The 12,101-nt window shown below is 43.2% G+C and overlaps 1 protein-coding gene across 2 annotated transcripts in view; it reads right to left on the bottom strand.

Annotated features, from left to right (window-relative positions):
* The window catches only part of UBE2J1 (ubiquitin conjugating enzyme E2 J1), a 40,007-nt gene extending 28,982 nt beyond the window's left edge, over positions 1 to 11,025 (bottom strand). Inside the window, exon 1 of one of the 2 annotated variants that reach the window (XM_060205480.1) lies at positions 10,550 to 11,025. In XM_060205480.1, the coding sequence (XP_060061463.1) occupies positions 10,550 to 10,580 (31 nt within the window). In that variant the 5' untranslated portion in view covers positions 10,581 to 11,025. The remainder of the gene's footprint in view (positions 1 to 10,549) is intronic. The other variant, XM_007533533.3, reaches the window with a different exon arrangement.
* Between the last annotated feature and the right edge of the window lie 1,076 nt (positions 11,026 to 12,101).

Genomic DNA, 12,101 nt, shown 5'->3' with positions numbered 1-12,101 from the left:
GGAGTTCTGACTGAAGTTCTTCTTTCAAGATCTGAAGATTCTTAGTGATCTCTGTTATAAGTTCCTCTCTCATGCATTTTAATTCCATAGCAACATGCGCTTTTAATTCTTAATTTCTTGGAGAGTCCTCACAATGAGCTCTGTGTAGTCTGTCTCTGAGAGTCTCTCTAAACCTGTAATTACTTGGATTTCCTGTTTCATTTCTGTCTGGCTGACATGGCACAGTTGACTGTTTAGTTCTGTTTCTCTGCTTGCACATTTTTTTGTGCTGGTTATTGATGGCCAGCAGGTGGTGCTATTGTGATCCCTAGATTTCTCTTGTTTGTATAATCTGAAGGGGGGGGGGGGTGTGTGCTTTGGGCTGTCTTGCAGTCACAAATGCCCTGTTTTATGTTGTGTCCTTGCCTTGAATTCAGAAGGCTAAAGCCCCCCAGAGTCAAAGACTGAGAGGGTTAAGCCCCTGTCTCTTTTTTCTTCCGGCACTAGGAACAATGTTAAGGAACAATGTTACTTACTTGCTGTGCTTAAAGTGAAATCACCAAATGGCGCCCACATCGCCCAGAGCTCTGATTTGGCTTTGCTGTTTTTCTTTTTCTTTCTTTTTTTAATATTTATCCATTTTTGATGCCTTTATTTTATTGTTATAGTTATTGTTGTTGATGATGTCGTCATTGTTGGATATGAGAGAGAGAATGGAGAGAGGAGGGGAAGAGAGGGGAAGAGAGGGAAAGAGAAAGATAGACACCTGCAGACCTGCTTCACTGCCTGTGAAGCGGCTCCCCTGCAGGCAGGGAGCCGGGGACTCAAACCGGGATCCTTATGCTGGCCCCTGTGCTTAACCCGCTGTGCTACTGCCCGACTCCCTGACTTTGCTGTTTTTTCAACTCAAACCCACACCCCTTCTTGCTCCAACCACACATGAACACCCACCTGAGGCTGCAGAACTTTTGGCTGTAGATTATGACTTCAGTTGAGTCTCTTGTATTTATTTGTTGTTTTGGGAGGAGAGGTGAGAGGTGATTTGGTCCCAGTTATTCCATGGCCATGCCTCCCAGAAGTCCCTTTTTTTTTCTATCACTTTATTGGGGGGGGGGGGGCCTAATGGTTTACAGCAGAGTTGTTGATACACAGGTGCCATTTCTCATCTCCCTGCAACATATATCTGCCAAACACCCTAACTTAGCTCCTTTTCCATTTAATCAAGGATTTAGAAACTAAATCAAGCCCCCAACTCAACTCACTTAACATCTGTCCTTCCTGCAAAGCAATCTACACACTGCAGCTTTTTACTTGTTATTGTAGTGGCCTTATACATGTGCTACCTCACTGCTCCCAGGTCAACTTTTTTCATTCAGGTAAGGCAGGAGAGACACCAAAGCACTGGCACATTACCCAAGGCCATGATGTTCTCACATGGTGCCAGGACTGTGGGCCTCCTATGAGGTTAGGCAAGCTCTACTACTCAATGAGCTATCTCTCTGAAGTTTTCTCAGGGTCTAGCACATATTAATTTAGCTAAATATTACAAGTATTAAAGGGACCATGAATGATCAAGTCAGTCAGCCTGAAACCACCAACTTCCTTGGACATGTGTGTGAGCCAAAAGTCAGAATTCAGCTGCCCTAGTTCTGTGAAAAGTCTGCACCCCCAAAACTTCCTGACTGTGTGACAGAACAGGGACATGAGAACTTGAGACATGATGTTTATCAGCATCCAGGAAACACAAATAACAGCTGGTTTAGAATGCCTGACACCCAGAAGAAAGTCAACAAGATAGAAAAAAATAGTAATAACCTCACTTGCTTGTCTCAACAAGGATAAATAACACAAGGAGATGTTGTCTGACTCACTCTACTTTGTAGCATTCCTGAAGATATTTACTATAACCTCAGCCTTACATATATACACAGTGTATAAAGTCTCTCTATACCAGGACTTAATCTTTGAACCAGTTCCCTCAGAGCAATCTGAAGACCGTTCCCAAATTTAAGTCCCTCAGGCTCAACTCCTCAGTTTGATTAATAAATGCAGCTGAAATCTGAATGTGTTTTACTCTTCACTTAAGTGTTATCTTTCTCCCCACAAATCCACAAATTGGTTTGTCCTTGAATTCTTTTCTCACAGCAAAAGGCAAAGAACCCAGCCAATAGATGGGAACAAAATCTCCAAAAATATGGTTAAGGACACTGGTTTTCAAAGGCAATGGCTATTAAATTTAACTAACAGTAAGATTCAATTTAAAAAAAAACCTCAATGTATAAAACAGAAAACAGCTGTCTCAGTGGAGGAAGTCAGTGTGGCTAATTACTCCTCTCCCACCTAGACTATCTAAAGCAGGGGTTGGAACACCTGGCCCACCTACAGACTGGACACCCATGAAATTACTTGCTTTGGCCCTGCCAAGAAAACCAGAGCTTTTCTCATAGCAATATGTTATAAATACCAAAATGTTCCTTGGCAGAAAAAAAGTTCCCTACTCCTGATCTAAAGAGTCCATGGAAAAAGGATTGAAAACTCCCTGGTTTAAAGCCACATAAAACAAACATTCTTTTAAAATTAATATTAGAGAGAAGTGAAATCATAGGAGTTAATTACTTTGGCTGTTGTCGGCAATCAAAGATGCCAAGGTGCCTGTTTTTCCTTCATTCCACATCAGCTGACTGAACAGTGATTTAAGCTGCAGAGGTCAGATCTTACTTCATTCCACACCCTCAGCACATTTTCTCTGCCTCTTCCCTTCTCAGCTCAGTACAACAGAATAAAGTATACACCCAATAGTGCCCGCATTACGAGATGTATGAAAGGATCAGAATAGATACAACATTGTATGTAAAGGACTAATTATTGGTTCAACAACTGAATATGTTGATTTTATTAGTTTATAGGCTGCACAGTCACATGCCATGTGAGAGATAAAGCCGTGTAGTCAAACAAAAGGTGAGATTAGAGTTTTCATAATATATTTCCTGAAATAACATGAATGAATTAAAGAAAAAGAATGAGAACTTGGTATTAGAACTGCATCAAAATTCTGATTCTGACATCTTTTAGTTCTAAATTCTTGAACATGTCACTTGAGTCTTATTCTGACTCAATGCTTAAATCTGTCAAATGGAAATCAATAATTTCTTACCATAATACTTCTTTTATTTCCACACTTAAAATATATTTTATTTATTGGATACAGACATCAGTAGGGAAGGGGGAGATAAGGAAGGAAAGAATGACTCCTATAGCACCACTTCACAGTTGTTAAACTTTCTCCCTGAAAGTGGAAGCCAGGGGCCTGAAACCAGACCCTGCACATTGTCACACGTTCATTCTACCAGGTACACCACCACTCAGTCCCTTCTTTCCACAATTCTTTCTTCCCCAACGAACAAGTTAAGGTAAAAAATATAAAGCCCTCTCCATGATTCTCTCTGGCTTGAAACTGGCCTTGAATATATGTAGTTGGCTTCATGGTATCACACCTCAGGTCCAAAGGAGAAATAACAATACTACTGAATAATCAAGTTTCAATTGTAACTAATGTTAGAGGATAGTCTGCCACCTATGATACCCTAATCTTGCTTCAGCTGGAGAGAAAACTTTTCCCATTATAACTCCTTTCTTATCTCTGTGCAACACCTGCAGACTGCCACTAACTAGTGAAGTATTTCCCTGCAGGTGGGGAGCAGGGGCTAGAATCCAGGTCCTTGTGCATATTTATGCACATAGTACTATGTGCACGCTTAGCCAAGTGAGCCACGCCCCGGCCCCAGGACCTGTATGTTTGCTTATGTTCTTGATTTTTATGGCGTCCACATGATCACTCATTGTGGATTCAAGCACTAGGTTTCATGGGTGAAGACAGCATTTTTCACGTGGTCAGGCTACCTTTCATTTTCATCTGTATTTTTTTAAATATTTTTTATTTATTGTATTTTTATTTATTATTATTTTTTATTATCGTCATTTATTTATTGGATAGAGAAAGCCAGAAATTGAGAGGGGGAGGGAAGATAGAGAGGGAGAGAGACAGACACCTTCAGACCTGCTTCACCACTCGCAAAGCTTTCCCCCTGCAGGTGAGGGCCAGGGGTTTGAATCCAGGTCCTTGTGCACTGTAACATGTGCACTCAACCAGGTACGCCACTACCGGCCCCATTATTATTATTTTTATATTTATTTATTTCCCTTTTAGTTGCCCTTGTTGTTTTTCATTGTTGTTGTAGTTATTGTTGTTGTTGATGTCACTGTTGTTGGATAGGACAGAGAGAAATGGAGAGAGGAGGAGAAGGCGGGGGGCGGGGGGGAAGAAAGATAAGACACCTGCAGACCTGCTTCACCGCCTGTGAAGTGACTCCCCTGCAGGTGGGGAGCTGGGGGCTTGAACCAGGATCCTTAAGCCGGTCCTTGGACTTTGCGCCATGTGCACTTAACCTACTGCGCTACCGCCCGACTCCCTTCATTTTCATTTGTGACAAAACTTCTACTAATAGGATCTTTAACAAAGATCAAATTTCTCTCTCTCATGGAAAAGACAATAAACAGAACAATATTTTGTTATAACAAAAATAAACACTGAAATACATAAGAAAATAGATTTTGGCTTTGCCTATAATATAAAATATTATAAAGCATTATACTAACTTGAAATTATTATGAATTATTCTGTAGCAATATAGTCAACACTTAATGAAAGCAAAAAAAAAAAAAAGAATAAGCATTATTACCTCAATTTTAGGACAGAGACAAAAAAAATTATCAAAGCAATTATGACCCCAATAATTTTTTTTCTTTCTTTCTCTTTTTTTTCTTTTTCTTATGATAGAGACAGAGGTAAGTGTGTGTGTGTGTGTGTGTGTGTGTGTGTGTGTGTGTGTGTATGTGTCAATCCTCAAACATGATAATAATGTGTGTTCTGCCAGGTATGCCACTGCCTGGCCCAATCTCTGTAATTATTAACAGATGATAGGACAAAGAGAAACTTTTATTTTCTATATCATCTATTTTGTGAGACCACTGTCACAGGTATCTCTCTTGGATAGTAAATATCTGAATATTATCAATGTCCAAAGCATGGCTAAAATGCAGAAGAAATAATGGGTTTACGGCAAAGTGACAACACATTTTTACATAGAAAAACGTAGGAAAATAGGTTTAACAACCCAACAGATATATTGGAGACATGAACCCAATGTCATAACTCCTAACTGCCTCTTCCTGTCCCTATAGTGTATGTACTTAAGTAAATATTTTTTATCATCTTGGGGGGGTTAATGATTTACAATACAGTTGTTAATACATGGGTAGAATTTCTTATCTGTTTATAACAGGTGTATGCAAAACACTCTAAAAGGACCCCAACTTAGGTCCTTTTCCACCATTATGCACTGAGATCCTAACCACCGCCATGCCCTCCCCTCCTTCCCCAGAGTGCTTTGTTGCAATACTTAAGTAAATATTTAAGACTAATGTTTCTGCCCATTATAAAAAAAAAAAGAAAAAAAAACATATCCATTTAGAGGCATTCACTTTCAGAATAGCAAAACAACGGAGACAGAAAGATGACCAAAATCAAGTTCATGCCTTCAAAAAGTTCACAGTGAGAAAGATATGGGAACAATTACAGCACAAATACAGACACTACCTTAGTTCTGTCTGATAGAGTTGGACAAGGGGGAACCTTAAAGAAGCTTGAAAAACTAATGGGGATTTCAGACAGGTTAAAGGGAGATAGTCCAAGCAGAAACTCCAACAGAGACCAAGGCAAAATAGGTGAGAAGAACAGCCACTCAGACAAAATGGTATAGTTGGTGGAAATGCAAAGGAATATAGGAGTGGAGAGGAAGGTAAGAAACTATGAGCAGCCCTGAAGGCCAAGCTAAGCAGTCTACTTTGAATTTTATTCATAACTAGCTACTAAAAAACTTCAATCTGAGGGGGTGCAAAAAAAACTGATGAATCTGAGCTGTTGTTTTTTACCTTGGAGATGTTTTTTTTTTTTTTAAGGTAGAGATGTAAAAAGGGCTTGGGGGTGAGGGATCCAATTCCCTGTGGTGAAGGGAGATGATACTTTGGTGGAGAATAAAATATATTCTGGGGAGATGAGAAACTGTACACCGAGATAAACCTTATAAAATAGCATTTATTTTAAATTAAGAAAGTTAATTCTTTTAATTAAAAGAATTTTAAACAGGCCTGAACTGGACGATAAAGCACAAGAACAAATAGCATGGAGATACAGCAGACATCAAGTAAACGGATCAAATAACCCCTGGGTTTCTGATGGAAGCAGTGGGTACCGTTGCCAATTGCCAGTTAAATATGCTCATTGACCCCTTCTGAGGACAACTCCCTATTCTGTACTAAGAGGGTTCCCTACATTGGCCAAAACAGATTAAAAAAAAAAAAAAAAAAAAAAAAGGTTGATCCTAAGGCAACTACTAGCCTCTTTGCTGTCCCATTCATCCATACCTCATACCTCTAAGACAAACATACACCAGATAGAAAGGTTGTGTCTCCCACATTGTGCACTATTTTTAGTTACATATGCATTGCTCTAAAAATACCATAGGCTATGGTCCAGGAGATGGCTAGTGGCTAAGGCACTAGACTCTCAAGCATGAGATCCTGAGTTCGATCCCCGGCAGCGCATGTACCAGAGACTGATGTCTGGTTTTTTCTCTGTCTCTCCTCCTATCTTTCTAATAAATAAATAATCTTTAAAGATAAATAAATATACCATAGACCTGAGAATAAAACAAAGACAAGAAGCAATTTCACAATTCCTCCCTGCATTTTCAATAAATCCCATATCTCATCTAAATGTTTTTTGTTTTTCCCACCTGGACTGTCACTGGGACTTACTCAGTGCTTACATGATTCCACCACTCCTGGCAGCTGCATATCTCTATCTCTATATAGTGAGGGATGTAGTCCAGGAGGTGGCACTAGTTCAGGAGGTGGTGCTGTGGATAAAGCATTGGACTCTCAAGCATGAGGTCCCAAGTTCAATCCCCAGCAGCACGTGTTCCAGAGTGATGTCTGGTTCTCCTTTCTGTTCTCCTATCTGTCTCATTAAAAATAAATAAAATCGTTAAGTAGGCTGTAGCGCAGTGGGTTAAGCGCACGTGGCACAAAACACAAGGACCAGCATGAGGATCCCGGTTTGAGCCCTGGCTCCCCACCTGCAGGGAAGTCACTTCACAAGTGGTGAAGCAGGTCTACAGGTATCTTTTTTTTTAATTCTTTTTTTTAGATTTATTTATTTATTCCCTTTTGTTGCCCTTGTTTTATTGTTGAAGTTATTATTGTTGTTATTGATGTCGTTGCTGGATAGGACAGAGAGAAATGGAGAGAGGAGGGGAAGACAGAGAGTGGGAGAGAAAGACACCCGCAGACCTGCTTCACCGCTTGTGAAGCGACTCCCCTACAGGTGGGGAGCCCAGGGCTCTAACCGGGATCCTTCCGCCGGTCCTTGTGCTTTGAGCCACCTGCGCTTAACCCGCTGCGCTACCGCCCAACTCCCAATGTGTCTCTCTTTCTCTCCCCCTCCTCTCTCCATTTCTCTGTCTTATCCAACAACAACGACATCAATAACAACAATAATAACTACAGCAATAAAACAAGGCCAACAAAAGGGAATATTTATTTTTAAAAGTCTTTAAATAAACAAAACCTTTTAAAAAAAGGAGTGAGGGACTAAGAGAGTGAAGGTGAGACATATAGAAAAAGAGACACCTGTACCATTATTACACCAGTTGTAAGCTTCCCCCTGCAGGTGGGGACTGGGGGATTGAACCCAGGTGTTTGGGTATAAATAATGGGTATAAAACATCAGGTCAGCTACCAGCCAGTCCCTATCTTATATAATTTACCTTCTTTGAGAACTCCAAATGACCTACACAACAACAAAACCATTTTTTGTTGTTGCTGTTAATGCTAGGTTAGAACAGCAACGTCATCTTTGAGGAAATGAAACAAAAAAGAGGAAGCAATTTATTACACAGCTTGAAGTACATGGTACCAAAGCTCAGTCAGCTGACTGTAGGATATATTTAGTTTGGAAATGTATAAAATGCCAGAAAATGTTTATAGCTTATAATCTCCAGCATGATAAACTTTCAAAACTGAACAGTGTTCTCTGACAACTTTTTGGAAGCCTCCAACCCTCCATTCCCCAATCGCACCGTTACATTTGCATTATCATTATCTTTGGACAGTCCACCAGGTAATCTCAATTGTTCTAAGGAACCTGCTATCATGTGACCAGGTGGCACCATACTTTTAAGGAGGTGCTGGGGATTGAACCTGGGAGTGCAGAGCTTCAAGTATGAAAGTCGTTTGCATAGCCACTATGCTGTCTTCCCAGCCCAAGTTACCATATATTTTACCCACACAGTCACCAAATGTATCATAATTAAATAATTTAATCATCCTATCACCTAACTTTAACTTAAGCTTTATTTTCCTCCTCTTTGCTCTCCCATCATCCTCATAGTTAAGACTAAGGCTTATGAAGGTTAAAAAAAAAAAAAGAGGCTTTTGGGGTAAAGGGTTTGGTGGTGAAACCACTAAAAACTGAATTGAGAGAATGTACTTCTTGGTACATTCGCATAGCTTTACCAGATTTTTTTTTTAATTTTTTTATTTAAGAAAGGATTAATTAACAAAACCATAGGGTAGGAGGGGTACAACTCCACACAATTCCCACCGCCCAATCTCCATATCCCACCCCCTCCCCTGATAGCTTTCCCATTCTCTATCCCTCTGGGAGCATGGACCCAGGCTTTACCAGATTTTTAAAGGTGTTTGTGGCCTCCCAAATGTTATGAACAATTCTACACATTTGGCTATTTAATGCCTTATAAAATAACCTTTCTTAGCCTGGCAGCACTCAAGTTAGAAAAGCTTGGTTCAGGGAGTCTGGTGATAGTACAGCGGGTTAAAAGCAGGTGGCACCAAGCGCAAGAACCAGAGTAAGGATCCCGGTTTGAACCCCGGCTCCCCACCTGCAGGGGAGTCACTTCACAGGCGGTGAAGCAGGTCTGCAGGTGTCTTTCTCTCTCCCTCTCTGTCTTCCCCTCCTCTCTCCATTTCTTTCTGTCCTATCCAACAACAATTACATCAAGAACAACAGCAATAATAACTACTACAATAAAACAACAAGGGCAACAAATGGGAATAAATAAATAAATAATTTTTTTTTTAATTGAGCTGTGTTTCTCTCCTCTCCTGGGTCAACTAGGAATTCCAAAGGAGACTACCTGGGACTGCAACAAGACAGGACTAGAACGACTTCAGGAACCCACCAAATCACCCGTGGGGACAGGGGCTCAAACTTGGGTCCTTGCTCAACCAGGTGAGCCACCACCCAAGCCCCAGGAGTCTTGAAGTTCATGGTAGGCAATTTCTGCATGCCACTATCATTTATACAAGAATTTCCTGACGTAAAGAAGGTAATTGAAATTGTAACTGCAAGAAATCTAAGCAAAAATATACATATGAAGTCAAACTCTTCTTTTTCTTCAAATACAGAAAATGATTCAGAAATATCTCTATACTCACTGTTCTTTTTGTTTTAACACTGTTCATCATCAAATTGTTTTATCATTAAACAGTCATGGTTTGTTCTTTAAAAGCTCGGTTCAATCAATACCCTCGGATTTTCTCTGGAGTCTGCAAGTTCTTAAGTATATATAAAGAAAATCAAATACTAAGTCAATTCTTTCTACCAGGATGCTAACTCCTGCTGCTTCCTACTAAAAGCTGAGTATTGTCTTTGTTTTGGAAAGGAAAATGAAGTAACAAGAGTTACTCCAAGTCAAACTATCATTAATATCCTAGGATTATTATTTAGAACTGAATTGTGGAGTTCCTCCCTCCTGCAAATTATCAAGGTAAGCAAGCACAGATAGAGGAGGAAAACCACTGAGTCCAGGGAATCACCCTGAGCCTTCCTCAATCTGAAGAGCATATTAGTTTTCTTACACGTGTATAATACACCAAAAATAGACAATTGGGGGGAACCTTTATATTAATTAGTAAGGCAGACGTCGCGGTTCGCTCTAATGTACACGTCTCAACTAACTAGTTTCTGAGCCTACTAGTTTTCTGGCTTAGCGCAGAACATTTCCTTTTTAGTTGTGATTCTATTCGCCCCCAAATGCTGCAACCCAGTCCCCTCCTCAGAAAAGGTGGGAGCGACGGGGACGGTTCGGGGAGCAGGTACCGCCCGGAGGCTGTTGGCTCTCACTCCCCGACATCATCTTCCCGCCAGTTCTTAGGGTGAGTTTACAACCCGGCCCTTCCGGACCGAGATGGAGAAAACAGAGGTCCGGAGTCGCGGGGCGCTGGCCGACCCCCAGGACCCGCAGTCGGGGCCGCCCCACCGCCCCGCAAGCGGCCTGCACCCCCAGCGGCAGGCGGCGGTCTCGCTTAGAGCGCGAAACCGGGGAGAGTCGGCTGTCGCACGGGGACCGCACCGAGTCCCGCCCGAGTGGCTCGGCCGGTCCTCCCCGGGCCCCCGCCGGCGCCGCCCACCGCCTCCAGGCTCGCTCACCCGGACTCTTGAGGTTGTAGCGGGTCTCCATGGCGGGTCGCTGGCCCGGCTCCGACCTCCGGGTGCACCGCCGCTCGGTTTCAGAGCGGCCCGGGCTGACTGGGCCCGGCCAAAGGGGCTCCGCCGTCGCCGCCCAGACCCGGCCCAGACTGCTGGCGGGGTGGGAGGTGCCGGAGGGGCGCGGGCTGCGCGTCGGCACCGCCTCCTCCGCGGCTTCCCCGCCTCCCTGAGGGCCCGGCAGGCGCCGGCGCCGGCCGCGGCGTCGCTGAAGCGGACGGCCACGCTGGAGGTCAGCCTCCTCGCCTGGCCGAGCCCCACCCGCCGTGGCCGTCCGGCCTGCGTCACCCACCCTCGCCCGGGTTTGTGAAGTCGGCTTGACGTGGCAGTGGCTTCGTGGCGGTGGGTTAGTGCCGCTGGCTCCGCGAAGCCCGCGCCCCGATCTGCAAGGGCGGGCGGCGCCCTCCGTTCGCCGCCGCCGAAGCCGACCTTCCGCGGGGCCGCCGGGAGCCCCTGGCCGCTGGCCGCCGGTTCTGCGGAGGGACGAGCTGCAGGGAGCCGCCCTGGGGCTGCCTGCCGCACAGGGGCGCCGGGGACCCCCAAACCCTCGAAAGCTCAGAGGAACTCTGGGCTACAGACCTGCTGCCGCGCCCTGCCCTGCTTTGTCTTTGAAGGACTTTATTTCTTAAAACCTTGTGGTGGAAACAGTTACCTGAGGAAGGGAAAAGGCAGTGATAAGAGCATGGAGTAGTGGTATTAGGTCCTGCATTCCATTATCATTTAGTTAAGGGAATGTTGAGTTACGAGATTTTTGTTGTCACAGTGATACGTTTCCACAAGATAGCTTTCTCCGCAAGAATGATATCAGTAGCTTTCACCCTCAAACAAACCATCATCTTTTTAAAGTTTTTTTTTATTTCACATATATGTGTAATTTTTATTAGTGCTTAAATTTTTTTTAATATTTATTTTATTTATTTATTCCCTTTTGTTGCCCTTGTTTTTTATTGTTGTAGTTATTATTGTTGTTGTCGTTGTTGGATAGGACAGAGAGAAATGGAAAGAGGAGGGGAAGACAGAGAGGAGGAGAGAAAGACACCTGCAGACCTGCTTCACCGTCTGTGAAGCGACTCCCCTGCAGGTGGGGAGCCGGGGTTCGAACCGGGATCCTTATGCCGGTCCTTGTGCTTTGCGCCACCTGCGCTTAACCCGCTGCGCTACAGCCCGACTCCCAGTGCTTAAATTTTTTATATTTATTTTCCTCCACTCCCGTTACCAAACGTCTGTGTCCCCATCACTACCCCCATAGACAACCACTATAGTTTTCCACAGTTTTGATTTTTTTTTAACAAAGCACTGCTCAGCAGTGCTTTGGTGGTGTGAGAGACTGAACTTGGAACTCAGTCTCAAGCAAAAGAGTCTCTTGCATAACCATTATGGCACCACCACCACCACCCGCCCCTATTATCTTATTCCACCTTAAGGATTAAGGTCCCAAAATTCCTCTGCCTTAAAGATTTAGGTCCCCAAATTCCATGTAGTAATCCTCCCTTGT

This window comes from Erinaceus europaeus, chromosome 13 (assembly GCF_950295315.1).
Source record: "Erinaceus europaeus chromosome 13, mEriEur2.1, whole genome shotgun sequence".
NCBI classification, from domain to species: Eukaryota; Metazoa; Chordata; class Mammalia; order Eulipotyphla; family Erinaceidae; genus Erinaceus; species Erinaceus europaeus.
Note: the sequence above shows the minus strand (reverse complement) of the source record. Positions and strands in the feature narration are given on the sequence as shown.